The sequence below is a fragment of the Canis lupus genome, chromosome 25 (assembly GCF_048164855.1).
Source record: "Canis lupus baileyi chromosome 25, mCanLup2.hap1, whole genome shotgun sequence".
NCBI classification, from domain to species: Eukaryota; Metazoa; Chordata; class Mammalia; order Carnivora; family Canidae; genus Canis; species Canis lupus.
Window position 1 is genome coordinate 14,259,441 of NC_132862.1, and position 17,871 is coordinate 14,277,311.

General features: G+C 34.2%; 1 protein-coding gene across 2 annotated transcripts in view; it reads left to right on the forward strand.

Annotated features, from left to right (window-relative positions):
* The window catches only part of ABCD2 (ATP binding cassette subfamily D member 2), a 68,112-nt gene extending 53,673 nt beyond the window's left edge, over positions 1 to 14,439 (forward strand). For both annotated transcript variants that reach the window (XM_072798343.1, XM_072798344.1), the window contains 2 exons: positions 6,167 to 6,292; positions 12,096 to 14,439. In XM_072798343.1, coding sequence (XP_072654444.1) covers positions 6,167 to 6,292; positions 12,096 to 12,315 — 346 coding nt within the window. In that variant the 3' untranslated portion in view covers positions 12,316 to 14,439. The remainder of the gene's footprint in view (positions 1 to 6,166; positions 6,293 to 12,095) is intronic.
* The last annotated feature ends 3,432 nt before the right edge of the window (positions 14,440 to 17,871 follow it).

Sequence of the window (17,871 nt, forward strand, 5' to 3'; positions counted from 1 at the left end):
GGGAAAATGACCAAGAGTTATGTACTGGAATGCCTAAATAACACAGTTTATGATTATAAACTGGGGCAGATGTGACACTGAAGGAGTTGCAGTAGGAGCAGTAATACTTTTGTAGGGAACTTTAAAAAACATAAAAGGAGAAAAAAAATATGTATCAAGTAAGTCTCATTAAATACTTAGCAACTAGTTAGCTCACATTTAGCAGTCAGTTGGCTATCAACTTTTTTTTAAACTTTGATTATGGAAAAACATCAAAACTCCATCAAAGAGAAAATTGTAAGTTGAATCCCGCATTCCCACCATACTGATTCACTAGGTGTAACGTTTGACCACACTTAGTTTATCTCTTTTTTAAAATTCTGAAGTGTTTTAAAGAAAATCCCAAACTCATGGCATTTTTTCCTTAAAAACTGCGGCAAATGGGGGATCCCTGGGTGGCTCAGCGGTTCAGCGCCTGCCTTTGGCCCAGGGCATGATCCTGGAGTCCTGGGATCGAGTCCCAAGTCCCACGCCAGACTCCCTGCATGGAGCCTGCTTCTCCCTCTGCCTGTGTCTCTGCCTCTCTCTCTCTATGTCTATCTTGAATGAATAAATAAATAAAATCTTAAAAAAAAAATTAAAAAAAAAAAACCTGCGGCAAATGGGATGCCTGGGTGGTTCAGCCATTGAGCATCTGCCTTTGGCCCCGGGTGTGATTCTGGAGTCCTGGGATCAAGTCCCACATCGGGATCCCTGCATGGAGTCTGTTTCTCTCTCTCTGCCTGTGTCTCTGCCTATTTCTGTTTCTCTCATGAATAAATAAATAAAATCCTTAAAAAAAAAAAAACAGTGGCACCAAGAAAATATAGGTATATTTTCTTACATAATAATATACCATAATCATAGCTAATAAAATTGGTAAAAACTAAAGTCATCTAATACCAGGTTCATATTCAAAATTTCTACCTATTGTCTCAAGAATATTTTTATAGTTGTTTTGTTCAAACATTGATTTTTGTTGTTTATACCTTTTAATCATTTTTAAACTAAAGTCTGCTATTCTGTGACCTCACTACCACCACCACCCACCCTCCAATCTTGTATGCCATTGATTTGCTAAAGAAATAGGGTTAGAGATAGAGAACAAACTGAGGGTTGATGGAAGAAAGTGAGTAGGGGATGAGCTAGATGGGTGATAGGGTTTAATGAGTTGATGTTGTATGTAAGTGATGAATCACTGAATTTTACTCCTGAAACCAAAATTGTACTGTATGTTAACTAACTAGAATTTAAATTTAAAAAAATACAAAAGAAAATCTAAAAAAAAAAAAAAGAAATAGGATTAGTTGGCCCATAAGAATGTTGCTCCTTCTAGATCTGATTACTTACTTATGGAATCTTTTACTTTTTTATTTAATTTCCTATTTTTCTCATAAACTGGAAATTAGAGCTAAAAACTTAATTATATTTAAGTTTAGCCTTTTTGATAAGAATATAATGCATTTACCATTGAAAAGGAACATGCCATTTAAATAACTTTATTAAAACATAATTATACATTAATTTCATAAAAGTAGAAAATTTAGATAAGTTTAAGAAATCTATTATCTCATCTGTGTTAATAAAAATTCAAGTAAATACAATCTTTTAAAAAACAAAATAAAAATTCAGCCAAGTAAATTTTTTTTGAATTTTTATTTATTTGACAGAGAAGGGGGGAGGGGGAGAGAGAGAACGAGTGAGGATTGGGGGCAGAGGGAAAAGGAGAAGCAAGATCCCTGATAAGCAGAGAACCTGACATGGGGCTTGATCCCAGGATGCTGGGATCACAGCCTGAGCCAAAGGCAGATGCTTAACCAAGTGAGCCACCCAGGAGCCCCCAGCCAAGTAAATTTTTTTTTAAGATTTTTTTTTTTAATTTATTCATTCATGAGAGACACAGAGAGAGAGAGAGGCAGAGACACAGGCAGAGGGAGAAGCAGGCTCCATGCAGGGAGCCCGATGTGGGACTTGACAATTGGCTTTATTGAATAATTCATGAATGAGATAGCATCCCATCTAACAAGTAAAGAGGAACTCTAAAGGGCTACAGAAAGGGAATAGTTTTTAAAAGCAAGCAGGACAAGGAAGTCATGAACAAACTCACCTCCTTTGGGGAAACTAAAGGGTCTTATTAGGTGGATTACCTCACTGATGCTGACCAGGAAATTCCAGACTGACCAGTTAAGATTACATTCCTGGGGAAGGTTAAACCTGCAATTAGGTTAGATATTAAGCCCAATTTTGGTGACATGGACTTAGCACAAGTGACTCTATTTTGGGCCTGTATGTAGTGTCTAGCCAGAGTTTTTTAATAAGAAAAAATACTGTATTAATAACATGGTATTATAGAATTTAAGAAACAAAACAGATGAACGTAGGAGAAGGGAAGGAAAAATAATATAAAAACAGAGAGGGAGGCAAACCATAAGAGACTCTTAACTATAGGAAACAAACTGAGGGTTGCTGGGGGGAGTTGGAGAGAGGATGGGTTAACTGGGTAATGAGCATTAAGGAGGGCTCTTGATGGAAAGAGCACTGGGTGTTATTTGCAACTGATGAATTACTAAACTCTGCCTCTGAAACTAATAATACACTATATGTTAACTAAATTGAATTTAAGTAAAAAATTAAGGGGTGCCTGAATGGTCCAGTCAGTAAAGCATCAGCCTTTGACTTAGATTGTGATCCCAGGGTCCTTGGATAGAGCTCTGTGTAGGAATCCCTGCTCACTGGAGAGCCTGCTTCTCCCTCTCTCCCTGCTCCTGCTCTGTCTAGCTATCTCTCTCTCTCTCTCTCAAATAAATAAATAAAATATTTTAAATTAATTAAAAGAAAAAGAGAAAAGTAACATGATATTTATAATAATGTGCATAATTAGTTCAAGAATATGGCAAGCTAATTTGCAATGACATGAATGGACTAGAGAGTAGTAGGCTAAGCAGTGTAAGTCAGTCAGAGAAAGACAATATGATTTGAAATCATATATCATGATATATTATTTCACTCATATGTGGAATTTAAGAAACAAAACAAATGAGCAAAGAGAAAAAAAGAGAAAGGCAAACCAAGAAAAAGACTCTTAACTATAGAGAACAAACTGATGGTTACCAGAGGGAAAGTAGTGGGGGTAGAGAGATAAGGGGGAAAAATGGGTAAAATAGGTGAAAGGGATTAAGGAGTACGTTTTTTGTGATGAGCAACAGGAGTTGTATGTAAGTATTGAATCACTATGTTGTACAATTGAAACTAATACCACACTGTATGTTAATTAACTAGAATTTAAATAAAAACTTATAAAAAATATGGTGAGCTAAAAAATTACAAACTAAAATTTACTAACTCAAAATTTTTAGTACAATGTATTTTAGAATGCCCCTTTTAAATGATGTGTTGAGATTCAAGAGTAAAATTTACTGTTTGACATTTATGACCAGCTGTTACCCACTATCACCCTGAATCTGTTTGAACTTTGTCCATAAATATTCAGTAATATGATCAGCAGCATAGTTGGTGAAATATAATATGATGGAATGTAAAATGTGACCATAAATTTCTCACTGGGCCGGTGTGTTAATAAAATAAACCCTATAACAAACAGCAAGAGGCATTAATCTCAACCCAAAGAGATTTTTAAGTACTTGTAACTAGAAATAAATAGTTGATACTTGATATCTAAAATATTTGGATACAACACAAGACTAAAGATCAAAAAATAAATAAATAAATAAATAAATAAATAAATAAATAAATAAATATCAAGTTACAAGCATATCAATAGAAAGAAAATTTAGTGATCTATAGAAATATCCGTGAAGATGAGAGAATTGTTGAAAAGGCAGTGTCTATCTACAGCCATAACCACTCTGGATGCACCTGATCTTGTCTGAAAAGCAGACGAGAAAGCTGAGAAAAAGCCAAAATGAAATAGAAATTTTAAACCCAGTGAAGGAAAAATATAATCATGAGGAACTGCCTTCCCTCATCCTCAAGGGATTAACAACAAGATTTGAATTGCCATATGAAAGACCTGAGCTAGATAAAATGGAGAATTTTGGCAAGGAGTATTAAGTATCACAGTAGTATTCTCTTTTTGAGAGGATTTTAAGTTTAATGTTTAAAGAATGATTAGAAAAGTTCAGTCTTTTTTAATTTTTTTTTTAATTTTTATTTATGATAGTCACACAGAGAGAGAGAGAGGCAGAGACACAGGCAGAGGGAGAATCAGGCTCCATGCACCGGGAGCCCAACGTGGGATTCGATCCCGGGTCTCCAGGATCGCGCCCTGGGCCAAAGGCAGGCGCCAAACCGCTGCGCCACCCAGGGATCCCAGAAAAGTTCTGTCTTAAGGGGAATAGAGTAAATCCTTCACAAAGCTCCCTCTTCTGATGCTATACCAAAAGAAAAAGAAAGGAAAATCTGAAAAAACAATATTATCTAATGTTCTACTTAATTATGTCAGTCCGGATTCCAGTGATTGCTTGATTTAAATACACACACACACACACACACACACACACACACATCTAGTTCTGCCAAGAAAACAAAAGTATGGAATCTGTCTTGTATCTGCTAGACTAAGGATTGCCATGACAACTGAGTATAAGACATATACTTCATCTCTGATTCTATGATGGCACCTTTTCTCTGTTAACTCAAAGCACTCTGTAAAATGGCACAGTACAATGAGTAGCTAAATTACTAGAAAGAGAATTACACAGAAAAAGAAAAAATATCCCAAATCACTCTCTTCTTTATACTTCCTTTTCTTCTCCCCATTTTCTACTTAAAAAAAAATTTATCCACAAAACAGTAACCAACTCTGAGACAAAGAAATAATACTTATTACTTAAATAGAACAGTAACCAAAAGCCAACCACCACAACTATTTCTGTTGACTCCTGGGGAATCTCCAGTGATCTTTTAGTTCTTTGCATGGAGTGCAGTTATTAAAGTCAAATGGGGTGTGAAAGTTACCTTGACTCTTGCATCTATTAGCCTTGACTAACTTCCCTGGAGTAGGCAACAGGATCCTATTAGTAACCAAATCCATTATAGAAAGACAATTTAAAGTGCTAAATAAGTATGCTGCTGAAGGAGAAATTATTAGTGATTTCAATGTTTATCTTTTCATTGTCATCTATTTTTAAAGATCAGAATAACTTCATGGAAGAAATTGTCCTAGTAAATGCTTAGTACTGATTTTCAACTCTGAAATAAATAACAAATGACAGTGCATGAGTTGACCTTTGGTCCCATTAACAAACCTAAGTCATGTTGCTGGGTACCAAATATGTACCTAACGTCCAGATAGGCTTGAAAGAAGACCATGAAAGGAAAAACATAAAAAGAGTGGGGTGAGATGAAAGGAAGAGAATAAACAGAAGGAAATGGTAGCAAATGTTAGGTGCCTCTGACAGTAGACAGTCATTTCCAAAGTAAAAACTAACTTAGGATGATCAGAAAAATATTTACTGATTTTTTTATTCCCTTAAGAATTTGATTGCAGAGCATGGTCTCAATGTCAGATCAGGCGTTCTACTTTTGCAGAATCTTGTAGTAATGAAATTCCATTAATCATGTTTAGGTACTTACATTGTTGATAAAGTTATCTTCTCAATAAATCTTTGCTAACAGGGCTTTTGACCTGTTTGATAATTAGCTGCTGTAATATATTTTTCATGTAATTAGTCAGAACCTGTCACCAGGAATGAACTTGCCTTCTGTGGGAAAATGCACTCAGTGACCTGCCTCATCTTTCCTATGTCTCATACTCATGATTCACTCATCTGCATAACAATAAAGCTTATTATATAGTGAGCAGGCATCAGGAAATCTATTTAAAATTGAAGAAGAATATAATATTCTGATCCAAAGACTATTCTTTCGCTTTATCATTTCTCACCTTTAAAAATGTGATATACTCTTTTGTTCCTTTAAAGTTAACATTGCAGGGCGCCTGGCTGTCTCAGTCAGTAGAGCATGTGACTCTTGATCTCAGGATTGTGACTTCAAGCCCCATGCTGGGTACAGAAGGTACCTTAAAAAATAAATTAATGAAGTTAAGATTGTAACTCATATTGTCCATGTGAAGATTTATAATTCAAATAGGAAAATCATTCATTTATCTGTGCTTATTTTTTTCAAGACCAAAATATGCATTGCTGGATGAATGTACCAGTGCTGTCAGCATTGATGTTGAAGGAAAGATATTTCAAGCTGCAAAAGGGGCCGGGATTTCCTTACTATCTATTACACACAGGCCTTCTCTGTGGTGAGTGTTTCCAATGTTAATTTGCAGTAGACAGATTTTCTTTGTATTTCTCAAAGAATAGCCTTGCCTAAACTATCACTATAGAGCATAGGATGTTTCACTTATTTCCTACCTATGTTTCTGTTAAATTGCACACTGCTAGTGTAGATACCCTAAACCTAACATCGTAACAATGTGCTATTTTGGGATGCTTGGGTAGCTCAGCGATTGAGCATCTGTCTTTGGCTCACGGCGTGATCCTGGAGTCTGGGGATCGAGTCCCACATCAGGCTCCCTGCATGGAGCCTGCTTCTCCCTCTGCCTTGTCTCTGCTTCTCTCTGTGTGTCTCTCATGAACAAATAAATAAAATCTTAGAAAAAAATGAAAAAAACAATGTGCTATATGAAAATGGTTATCACATTCCAATAATTCTGAAAAGAAATAGAAAAATCCAGTGATATTTTTTAACTGAAAGTTCTCATAATGCATAGCATGTACGGGGGAAAATGTATTTATGTAATTTTATTCCATCTTTTTAGCCCTTTTTTCAAAATCCAGGAAAACAATTTTACAACTTAATATTCTCCCAAAGGATGAAGTTGGAGAAAACACAGGGGAAAAGAACCTTTTTTTTGTGTTGGGGGTGAAGTTTGTTTAAAAAAAAAAAAAAAAGGAAAGAAAGAAAATATTTTCTAAATAATATCTCATTAAACCCAGTGGGATTCCCTCCATTTTAAAGAAGGATAATACTGAGGAACCTGAGTGGCTCAGTGGTTGGCTCAGGTCGTGATCCCAGGGTCTGGGCATTGAGTCCCACATCAGACTCCCTGCAGGGAGCCTGCTTCTCCCTCTGCCTATGTCTCTGCCTCTCTCTCTCTCTGTCTCTAATGAATAAATAAAACCTTTAAAATTAATTAATTAAGTAATATTTTAAAATGATAACACTGTTTTTACCATTCCCCTACTTTTCTACTGATTCATCATCATAATAATAGTTGCTATTACAGATTCAGCACCTATTCTATTCCAGGTTCATTTTATTTAAGTCTCATAACAACTCTATATGGAATATAGGTAGTCTAATTATTCCCATTTTACAGATGAAGAAACTGAGAACTAGAAAAATAAAGAAAGTAACTTACCATGATCACACTCTATATTCTAGTATACTGCTCTACTTATTATAAGGAACTCAAAGTGCATCATATATGGAAGCCATAAAAACACTTATTCATTCATAGTACACTCCGCTACTTTGATATTTCTGTTTCATCAATCAAAATCTTTTCTTTTGATATGTTAGTAACTACAGTTAGCCTCCTATTTTCCAAGGGACAGAAAGGGCTTCTGCTCTCTCTTTAGCAGGTGTCTAATCACATTCTATGCCAAAGCTGTCATCATGTACATGACTTCAAACCTAGGCTGAGTAACAAGCTTTATTTGAGCTAATTTCTGGAAGCCCTTCTAGACTTTTCAGTGTATAGAGAATGTTTACTTTAAAATTATGAGTTAACTGAGTATTCAGTTCAGATCAGCCTTTCACTGTTACACATTCTCTGTATTCTACTTCTATTGAGAAGATAATAATCTATTTTCAATCTATTTTCACTCTTCATTTAAACATTCAAATTTTTCATCAATTTTTTCCCTCAGAGAGGTGACCTGAAAATAGAGCATTTCATGAAGTGACCTTTTCTATAGAACTTTGTGGTTTGTCTCTCTGCTATTAAGAACAAATTGGCACCTGGAGTGATAAGAGCCTGACTTACTAATCTCTCTAGAAGTAGTCTGGCTCTGGTCCAGGATGAGTACATGGCAATGAGTATGATTCCTCTAACTTTTCCATGGAGAAAACCAGCAGGAACTGGATCTTATGACACATAACATTTGTCTATAAATCCCTGAATCAGTGATGACATAGAACCACACCAAAAGAACTCTTGAGCCCTTTCTGGTATGGACTTGTCATTTCTAGATATGCTTCCTAACTGATCACGTGTTGGGATAACGTGGAGTTATACCTTAGTTCTGGGGCTTTTCCTGACCTTATCAATGGATGTATTATGCTATTCTATCATCAGTTCCTTATTCAAGTAGCCTAAAGAGTCATTAGTAGTGTATTTGGCCATTTTTCCCTCAGTTGAAGGAACAAATAGGTTTTTGTTGCTGTTGTGTTTTTAAAGATTTTATTTAGAGCAGTTTTATGATCTTAGAAATATTGAGAGGAAGAACAGACTATCCCATATGCTCCGCCCCCACATGCAGAGCCATATTATCAACACTTCCCACTGGGGTGATATATTCGCTGAACCAACATTGACACATCATTATGACCCAAAGTCTGTAATTTACATTAGGGTTCACTCTTGGTGGTGTAGAGTCTTTGGGTTTGGACAAATTTATAGTTGCGTATGTCCATCATTACAGTATTTTACAGGGTATTTTTACTGTTCTAAAAATCCTCTGTGCTCTGCATATTCATCCCTCTCTTCCCTCAAGCCCTACAAACCACCATCTTTAATGTTTCCATAGTTTGGCCTTTTTCAGAGTGTCATAGAGCTAGAATCATCTAGTATATAGCCTTTTCAGCTTGGCTTCTTTCACTTAGTAGCATTCATTTAAGTGTCTGCCCTGTCTTTTCACGGCTTCCTAGCTCATTTCTTTTTAGCACTGAATAATATTCCATTTTTCAAATGTAGACAGTTTATTTACCCATTCACCTACCAGAGGACATCTTGGTTGCTTGCAGTTTGGGCAATGATAAATAAACCTTTTACAAACATTCATATGAAGGTTTTTAGGTGGACACAAGTTTTCTCAACTCCTTTGGGTAAATATCAAGGAGTGCAATTGTTGGATCACATGGTAAGAGTAGTTTTGTAAGAAACTGCAAAATTAAAAAAAAGAAAAAAGAAAAAGAAACTGCAAAATTGCCAGCCAAAGTGGCTGTACCATTTGGCATTCCCACCAGCAATGAATGAGAGTTTCTGTTGTTCCACAGCTTTGTTGGCATTTGGTATTATCAGTGTACTAGATTTTTGGCCATTCCAATAGGGTATAGAGGACAGATAACTTTTAAAGCAAATAATAAAATCTGTAATTTTATGCCTTTTAACAAGAAAAAACATTTTTTTTTAGAAAAAACATGTTTTAATTGCAGCTATTCATAGTATATTTCCTCATAAAACTAAAAATCGTGTTACTTTTGCATTATGAATTAATTTAGGCATTTTAGGTTGAAGAAACTAATCGTTAAATTAATAATTAATTAAATCATTTAATTAATCATTTCTGATTAACCTTTCTCCCTAGATGAAATTCTTATTTTCCCTGAAAAGATTTCAGAAGCGAGGAAAAAAAATGTATTCTATTTTCCCCGTGACAACAAGGGGTAATTGTTGATTATGAAGGTTAAAATCAATAGCAGTATATAAAGAGGTCAAAAATTAGAGAATCCTATTAAATTATTTGATTCCTGGATAGAAATATAGCTTTATACCTACCACTTTCCTAAGCTTGATTCTATTTGTGCAGGAAGTCTACAGATTATTTCCAACAAGCCTCAGTTAGTATAGTAGTTTCCTTTAAAATCTTTTAAGAAAAACCCTGAAATAATATTTTAGCTCATTAGATAGAACACACCTTTGAATCTCAGGTCATTAACACCCATACATTATCTTCCTAAAATGTAGAAATCAAATAATGTTGTGGGACTGGAGTGACAAACCAAACCTTCATTATACATAGAAGATAGAAGTTGTCCAGGATCAGAACTACTGTGTTCTAAAATTGCTCCCAGTTGTAGATCCAAGGTTAGGAAAGCCCAAGAATTTAAAAAAAAAAATCATTAATCTCTGTCATATGTTCTCAAACACATGAACTTTCAACCTTCAGTTTGAGAGTGATTTTTACTTTTTTAGACACAGTTTAACACAGATTAGTTTCCCCTTCTTAAGCATGTTAACACCATCCAATCAAAATGAAATGAAACCAGAGGTCCTTCAGTTGATGAATACATAAACAAAATGTGCAAAACCATATAGTAGAATATTATTCATCTATAAAAATGAAGGAAGTTAGGGCGCCTGGGTGTCTCAGTCAGTTAAGCATCTGCCTTCAGCTCAGGTCATGATCCCAGTGTCCTCGGATGGAGACCCGCGCTGGGCTCCCCTCTCAGTGGGGAGTCTGCTCCTCCCTCTCCCTCTGCCTACCCCTCCCCACCGCTTGTGCTTGCTCTCTGTCAAGTAAACAAATAGAATCTTTTTTAAAAATGAAAGAAAAAATAAAAATAAAAAAAATAAAAATGAAAGAAATACTAATATATGCTACAACTAGATGAATTTTGAAATCATTTTAAGTGAAAGAAGTTAGTCACAAAAAGCCACATATTATATGATTATATGTATATGAAATGCCCAGAATAGACAAATCCAGAGATACAGAAAGGAAATTGATGGTAGTCAGGGGCTGAACAGAGGGGGAAGGAGGAAGGAATGCTAATAGGTATGGGGTTTCTTTTGGGGTAAAGAAAATATTCTGGAATTGAATAGTAGTGATGGCTACATGAGCTTGTGAATCAACTAAAAAATCACTGAATTTTATACTGAAAAGGATGAGTTTATGGTATGTGAATCATGTCTCAAGTTTTATAAAGGAAGTAAATCTACTTGAAATAAGCCCACTGATCATAGTAAATAATGACAGATGAGAGCTCAAAAGGGATCAAGAAGGGAGAAAAACTATAAGGAAAAGATAGGAAAACTGAGGACACGTAGGAACATGGGCCACTTCAGCATAGTGACAAAAGAGAGGGACTCAGCCATGCAAGGCCAACTCTGCCAGCAGTACTCTCTTCACACAGCCCCCACAAATCCCAGAAACTTCAGCCTCTCTTTAGGATAAGATGGACTGTCTCCTGTCTTACCAGTAAAGTAATCTCTATACGTCTCTGAATTTTTTTTTTGAAAGATTTTATTTATTTATTCATGAAACACAGAGAAAGAGAGAGGGAGGTAGAGACAGAAGGAGAAGCAGGCTCCTCGCAGAGCAGGGAGCCCAGTGCAGGACTGCATCCCAGGACCCTGGGATCAGGACCTGAGCCAAAGGCAGATAACTGACTGAGCCACCCAGGCGCCCTCTCTCTCTGAAGTTTCTAATTATGAACCAGAGCCATGAGAAAGGAGATTAAATTATATGAAGGCATAGAAACATCTATCAAAGAATTCATTTTTTAAAGTGTTTTAAAACTTAAAAAAAAAATATGCTCCATACCCAGCATGGAACCCAACACAGGGCTTGAACTCATGACCCTGAGATCAAGCCCTGAGCTGAGATCAAGCCAGATACTTAACTGACTGAGCCACAAAGGCACCTTTTGTATTTCCTTTCTTTTTCTTAGGTGTGTGTGTGTGTGTGTCTTTTCCCTTCATAACCTTTGACATTTTTACTTTCTTCCCTCAGCTTCCTTTCCTTATTCTGATTCTAATTAAGCTCTGATATTTATTCAGGAGCCATCCTGGGTTTGAAGATCAATTCAATAGATACAAACAGGATGTGTTCCTTATCAATTCATGTACATCCAGAATATGAAAGAAATTTAACATAAGCAATAGAATTTCCAAGAGATTAATGACTTTTGGAGTTAAAAAAAATCACAATATTTAACCTATTGAGGGATTCTTGAAAATCAAATGTAAAATAGGCACCTTACTTAAAATTTGCCTTTGAAAAAAAAATTTGCCTTTGAATATTATCTGAAATGATAAGCCTAAAATGGCTTTTCTCAATTACTGCTAATAATATTATTTCATTTTGATTATGCAGGAAATACCACACTCATTTATTACAGTTTGATGGCGAAGGAGGTTGGCGCTTTGAACAATTGGATAGTGCTATCCGTTTAACACTGAGTGAAGAAAAACAAAAGCTAGAATCTCAGCTAGCTGGAATTCCCAAAATGCAGCAGAGACTCAATGAACTATGTAAAATTTTGGGAGAAGACTCAGTGCTGAAAACAATAAAAAATGAAGATGAGACATCCTAATTTGTTTTGACATGTTTTACAAGTTAATTTTTAAGTAAAGACTCAGACAGGCTGTTATAGTGCATGCATTGTGTTTAAGCTAAGCAAGAGAAAAAAGGAAGTAAGAAATGTTTTATAAAATTTTAGCATCAAGAAAATACATGATCTGACTTTTCCGAAGAAAATAAACAAATGCATTATGTGAGATTAGTCATTTTGGCTTATACTAATACCTAGTGAAAGCCTAATTCGCCTGTAAAGTAGGATTTTCTAGGTGAATTTACAAAGAATACCAGATTTGCTATGTGAATGTGATGTGTCTGAAGTTCTTAACAAACATGGGAAAAATCTTGAAAATGGGTCAACTTAAGAACAGCATACAGTTTGAAACAGGTACATAAAATTAGAAATTTGAGTAACATTTCAGTCCATTTATAGTTATGAGATTTAATAGGTAGGATTCATGTTCATCATTAATTGTGATCAACTAAACCTGTATACAAAATAGCTGACAGTTTGATAAAATAATTTCAATATGAAAAAATTATTTTAATGGCAGTAATTGAAAGAAAGAAAGCATGACTATACATGTATAAAATGCCATATTTTTAGATTTTGAGCATCTTAATATGGGCACATAACAAATTAGTTTCAATGAGAATCTTCCATATTTGTTAATAAACTCTTTCATTTTAAGAAGAGAATTGCCAATACAGAAAAGGAGTATCTCAACAATGTATGTCTCAGCCTGTTACTTTGCTTGGCCACATTATCTACTGCAACTTCTATCCAGAAATACTCAGCTTGTTTTTGTGTTCAAAGGAGGAGGCCACCACATTTTTAAATAGCAATGCTATAAGAGAATATAGGGATTTTCAAAATCACAGTAGTTAAACATACATTGAAATAGCACTTTATAATTTACAATCCTCATTGATATCATTTCATTTTAATTCATTCATCCTTTAATCTCTTGAGGCAACTATTATTTACCTTGTTCACTTTTGGGAAAATTGACACTCAGACTTGACTTAATTATGCAGTTTATTTAGGGACAGATCCAAGGATCAAATAAATTTCTCCTGATTATATGATCCAGTGCTATTTCCACTTTCCACTTTCCGCTATCATTCTGGAAATCTAACTGGGCTATAATATCAATAAAAGTTAGATGAGATGTTGAAAAGAAAATAAATTTGGTAATGTCACTGGTATAATTATTTGGTTATTGTTTACAAGATGTGGAAATTAAATACAAAGTGGATAGTTCACTGGTCTGTGGTTTAAAATGAGCCAAGAAAGTTCAGAAAGTTTTCAGCACCTATGCACTCATACTCAATATTAACATACTTCTACAGCTAGCAATCAGATGGGAAATTGTGTTATAGGTAAATTTAATATTTATTGAACATAATGAGAAAGAATCTGCATGGAATAGTCCATGTAAAATAAATCTTATCTAAACATGTGCCCTGAAGTTGGAAGTACAAAAGCCAGAACTGTCATGTTAATCTCCTACTGCCAGTGCCACCACGTTGATAGGCCAGGAAAAATGAGAACGATCGGTCATTAGTGGTTTTGGATTTTATTTATGTCTTTATTTTTTAGCATAATAAATGCTACGTCAGTGATTCTCAGACTTTTTTCGGGTTGTAGAGTACCTGGAAGTCATTTGTGATGCCTGTAGTAGAACATCATGACATTTCACATTTTCAATTCGGCCATGCTAATTAAGGCATTTTTAGTTATCAATAAATGTAACCATCTTATATGAAGGAATGCAGTATAAAATGATAATCATTACATCTGCCTAGGTTTTTCTGTTAATATCTCTAGGTACTCATATTCTTTTGTCAGTTACTGCTACTTCCTATTAGAAAAGTGAAGCAAGTGTCAAAGGTTTAAAAAAAAAGAATGCATGGAGCCAAAACTTAAACTTGATCAAAATCATCCATTAATCCATTAATCTTAACTTCTATATTAGCAGTTATTCAGTTTATACTGCTGTAAGGAACAGTCTGAGGCAATGTCTTAAGTTAACTTTTAAAGGTACAGGAAGAAAATGAAACGTCCTCGTTTGAAACATGTGAATAATTTCCATGCCTTAATTTTCACAATTTGAAAAATAAAGCATTTAGGACCTGATATGTTGTGTTTTGAAATCTAAAAATTAATGCCAAAAACAAATATTAGATTTGTAATTAGCCCTTATTTGATATATCCTATCAATGAGCTGAAGTAAATAAAATTCACTATTTATAATGTACAGGATTTGAGGATGTTTAAAATTCTGTACTAAAACTATACACACTGTAATTTAAATGTTACAGTTCTTTTTTTTATAAATTTATTTTTTATTGGTGCTCAATTTGCCAACATATAGAATAACACCCAGTGCTCATCCCATCAAGTGCCCCCCTCAGTGCCCGTCACCCAGTCATAAATGTTACAGTTCTAAGAAAAACATGTTTTACCTGGGCTTTTTTTGTGCCTATTTATTTGCTGAATTTTCATCAAGGAGCAATATCCTCTAATGAGGAGGGGGAAGAAATCTGTGATTTGAATATGTATGATGTACCATTTAACTATTTCCAAAAGGGCCCAATGAGTATACCATATTTTACTATTCTTATATTTTATGAAAAATGTGAACAAGATTGAGAAACTAAAGAGCTGTCTTGGAATATAGCAGAGGGTAAACAAGGAAAGAAAAAAGAAAATATTTCAATTTTGAAATACTTTTACCATGTTATCTATTTGCCCAAACTTTTAACTTCTAGGTTTTTTAGTATTTTGTCAAAGAAAGCTATAAGTTTATGGAGCTCAATTTGTAAATGGGCACTTTTGGGCTAACTTTTGAACTTGGAAAATAAGTTGCATTCTGTGAAAATTTTGCATTTTATTTCTCCAACATGTAGTGTTAGGCTAAGCATGAGTATAAAATACTGTGTATTCTTATAAACATGATGATGTTTTAAAAAATCCCACTTCAGGAATCTCAAGGAAAATGATATATCCTGATAATCAATGCAGGTTTACATTTGTTTACAGTAAGATGGTTTCCCCTTGGCAGTAATTTGGGTTTGTGTCAAATTTTGCTTTGCCAGTAAGGGTATGAATGAATATGTTAGTTTTTTATTTGAGACTTCAGTTCCAAGTATAATTTCATATTTGGCAATAGGCTTAGCCTATTAAAATCTTTTGGGAATAATTTTTATTCCAGAAGCCTAGAGAAATTTGTTACACATTGGAACCTAAATCCGGAGAATGTTACACACTTCTAAGATGTGCTAAAATGGTAATGATTATTAAACCACTGATTAAAAGAGATGCCTTTGATAGAATTGCTTTATAGGCAAATACTATTCTCATTTAGAAATGCAAAATACTTTCATCTAACCCAGGGTATTTACATTTCTGCTGATATACCATTAGGTAAGTAAAGTATGTTTTAGAGTTGTACTTGTCATGTTTGCCACATGAGAACTTCAGTTGGATGTATAAAATATTTTTATTAAAAGTAAATCCCTTCTTCACTATTGGTGCCTTTCCTGGTTACCAAGTACCAAACAGCATTACAATTTTTAGTGTGAAGTTTTCAAAACCAGTTATCTACTCTTGTACACAGGGCTTGTGTTAATGAAAGCAAGTGAGAAAAATGTCCTGAAGGGTAAAAATCACTATGTAGTTAAGCTAGAACATGGCTATGTGTGAATACACTAGAGTCTCTATCCAAAGAACAGTTACTTGAACTCCACATTTCTTGTGAATTCCTTAATTATCATAAAAAACATTTGATTAATCAAAGGAATTACAAAGTATTCCGGTAGTAGAAAATGCCCTATTTCCATATCTTAAATGGCTTTGTTGGGTATGTGTATATATACACCTCATTTACAAGTTGTATGGTATACAACCTTATGTAGTACTATGAACAATAATCCCCAAATAGTTGCTTGAATATTTATTTTCTGTATTAATCCAACACACTCTTACTTATTATGTACCAGCCTATGCCAGGCACTGTGCTAAGTTCTAGGAATAAATAAAACATAGTATCTGTCCAAAAAAGCTTACAGTCCACTGAAAATCAGGAAAATGAGTATCCTGAGAGGAAAAAGTTGATAGCCACTATTTATTATTTACCAACAAGGCACAAAGTATTGCATATACTTGACCCATTACATTTTCACAAAACTGTAATTTAATAAAAGAGGATCAAAAGGTTCATCCAACTTCATCAGCTACTAAGCTATAGAGCTGATATTTGAACCAGCAGTATTTGATTACAAAGCCTACGCAGCTCCCCGTCACTTTCTTTTTAATTAGTTTAGATCAGTTTTCATTATGTTTTAAATCCTAGTTATAAGTGTATTTTTAACTGGCTTAAGGTTTCTGATTGATCAAACATGCATTTTTTTCATTTAAAAAGGAAACTTGTCACATAAATCATATTTTCATTATTTTTATTATAAATGTTGGATGCAGCCCTATGGGAGAAGAACAAAAGGCAAATTTCAAATGTTTTGAGGAAGAAATATCCAAACTGGCTAATATTCATTCAGTAAGTATTTGTTAACACATTCAAGGTACTATTTATTGTGCTAGAGATTCTAAATGAATAACACAGACCTGGTCTCAGTCCTTATAAAACCTTTTAGTACACCAATACTAAATAATTGTATACCTGTTGGATGTTGTGGTCCCATCTAAGTGACATATTTGTTTTGTAATGTCTTCTCAATTCTTGCGACCACTCTGTTGCAACATTTAAGCAATAAGCATTTTCTGGCAGCATAATTCCCTTGATTACGTATTTAAAAGCTTCATAATCCTCACGCCCTCCAACTTGGTCTAAATGACACCGTCCAATAGAGCCAGTCAGTAGGACTGTATCATCCTTCACCAGTAGGTGCTCCCATACATTTGTCATGTTGTCTTGAAACCTGAGAAACATTAGCTTCTCAAGTTAAGGTCATGTAAAGTGAACTGGTTTTGTACAATGAAGACTCCTATCTCTCTAGCGTTAACACAAAATACAGATAACTGTAGCAGGGAAGTTCTAAAAAGCAAAAATAAGATTAAATTTAAAATAAATAATAAGTAATTATAAAAGTGAATACCCAAGGCTTCTAAAGTTAAGCACATTGAAAATTATATGCTCTAGCTCAGTACTTGTTACCCAATGTAGAAAGTGATTAAGTATTCACCTTATGTGTTCTTTTGTGATTTAGTACCTATAATACAGATTATGTAACAATGAAATAATGAAATATTAAACACTAATCACTTGCCAAATCATTTAATTATAGTTAGTTTAATCCATATAAAATAGGAGGCAACCTTATATATCAAATATATTATTTAACTTTTATCTACTGAATGTATTAAATTTAATAATTAAAATGTATTGGGTCTACAAATCTCTTACTCATTGAAAAATAGAAAAACTTATTCTAATGAATATATATAAAATGAATGTGAATATATATGTATGTATATATGAAGTTGTACACATGCGAAAGCAGAATACATACTTTTTTAAAATCCCAGATTTAAAATTTGACCATTTATCAG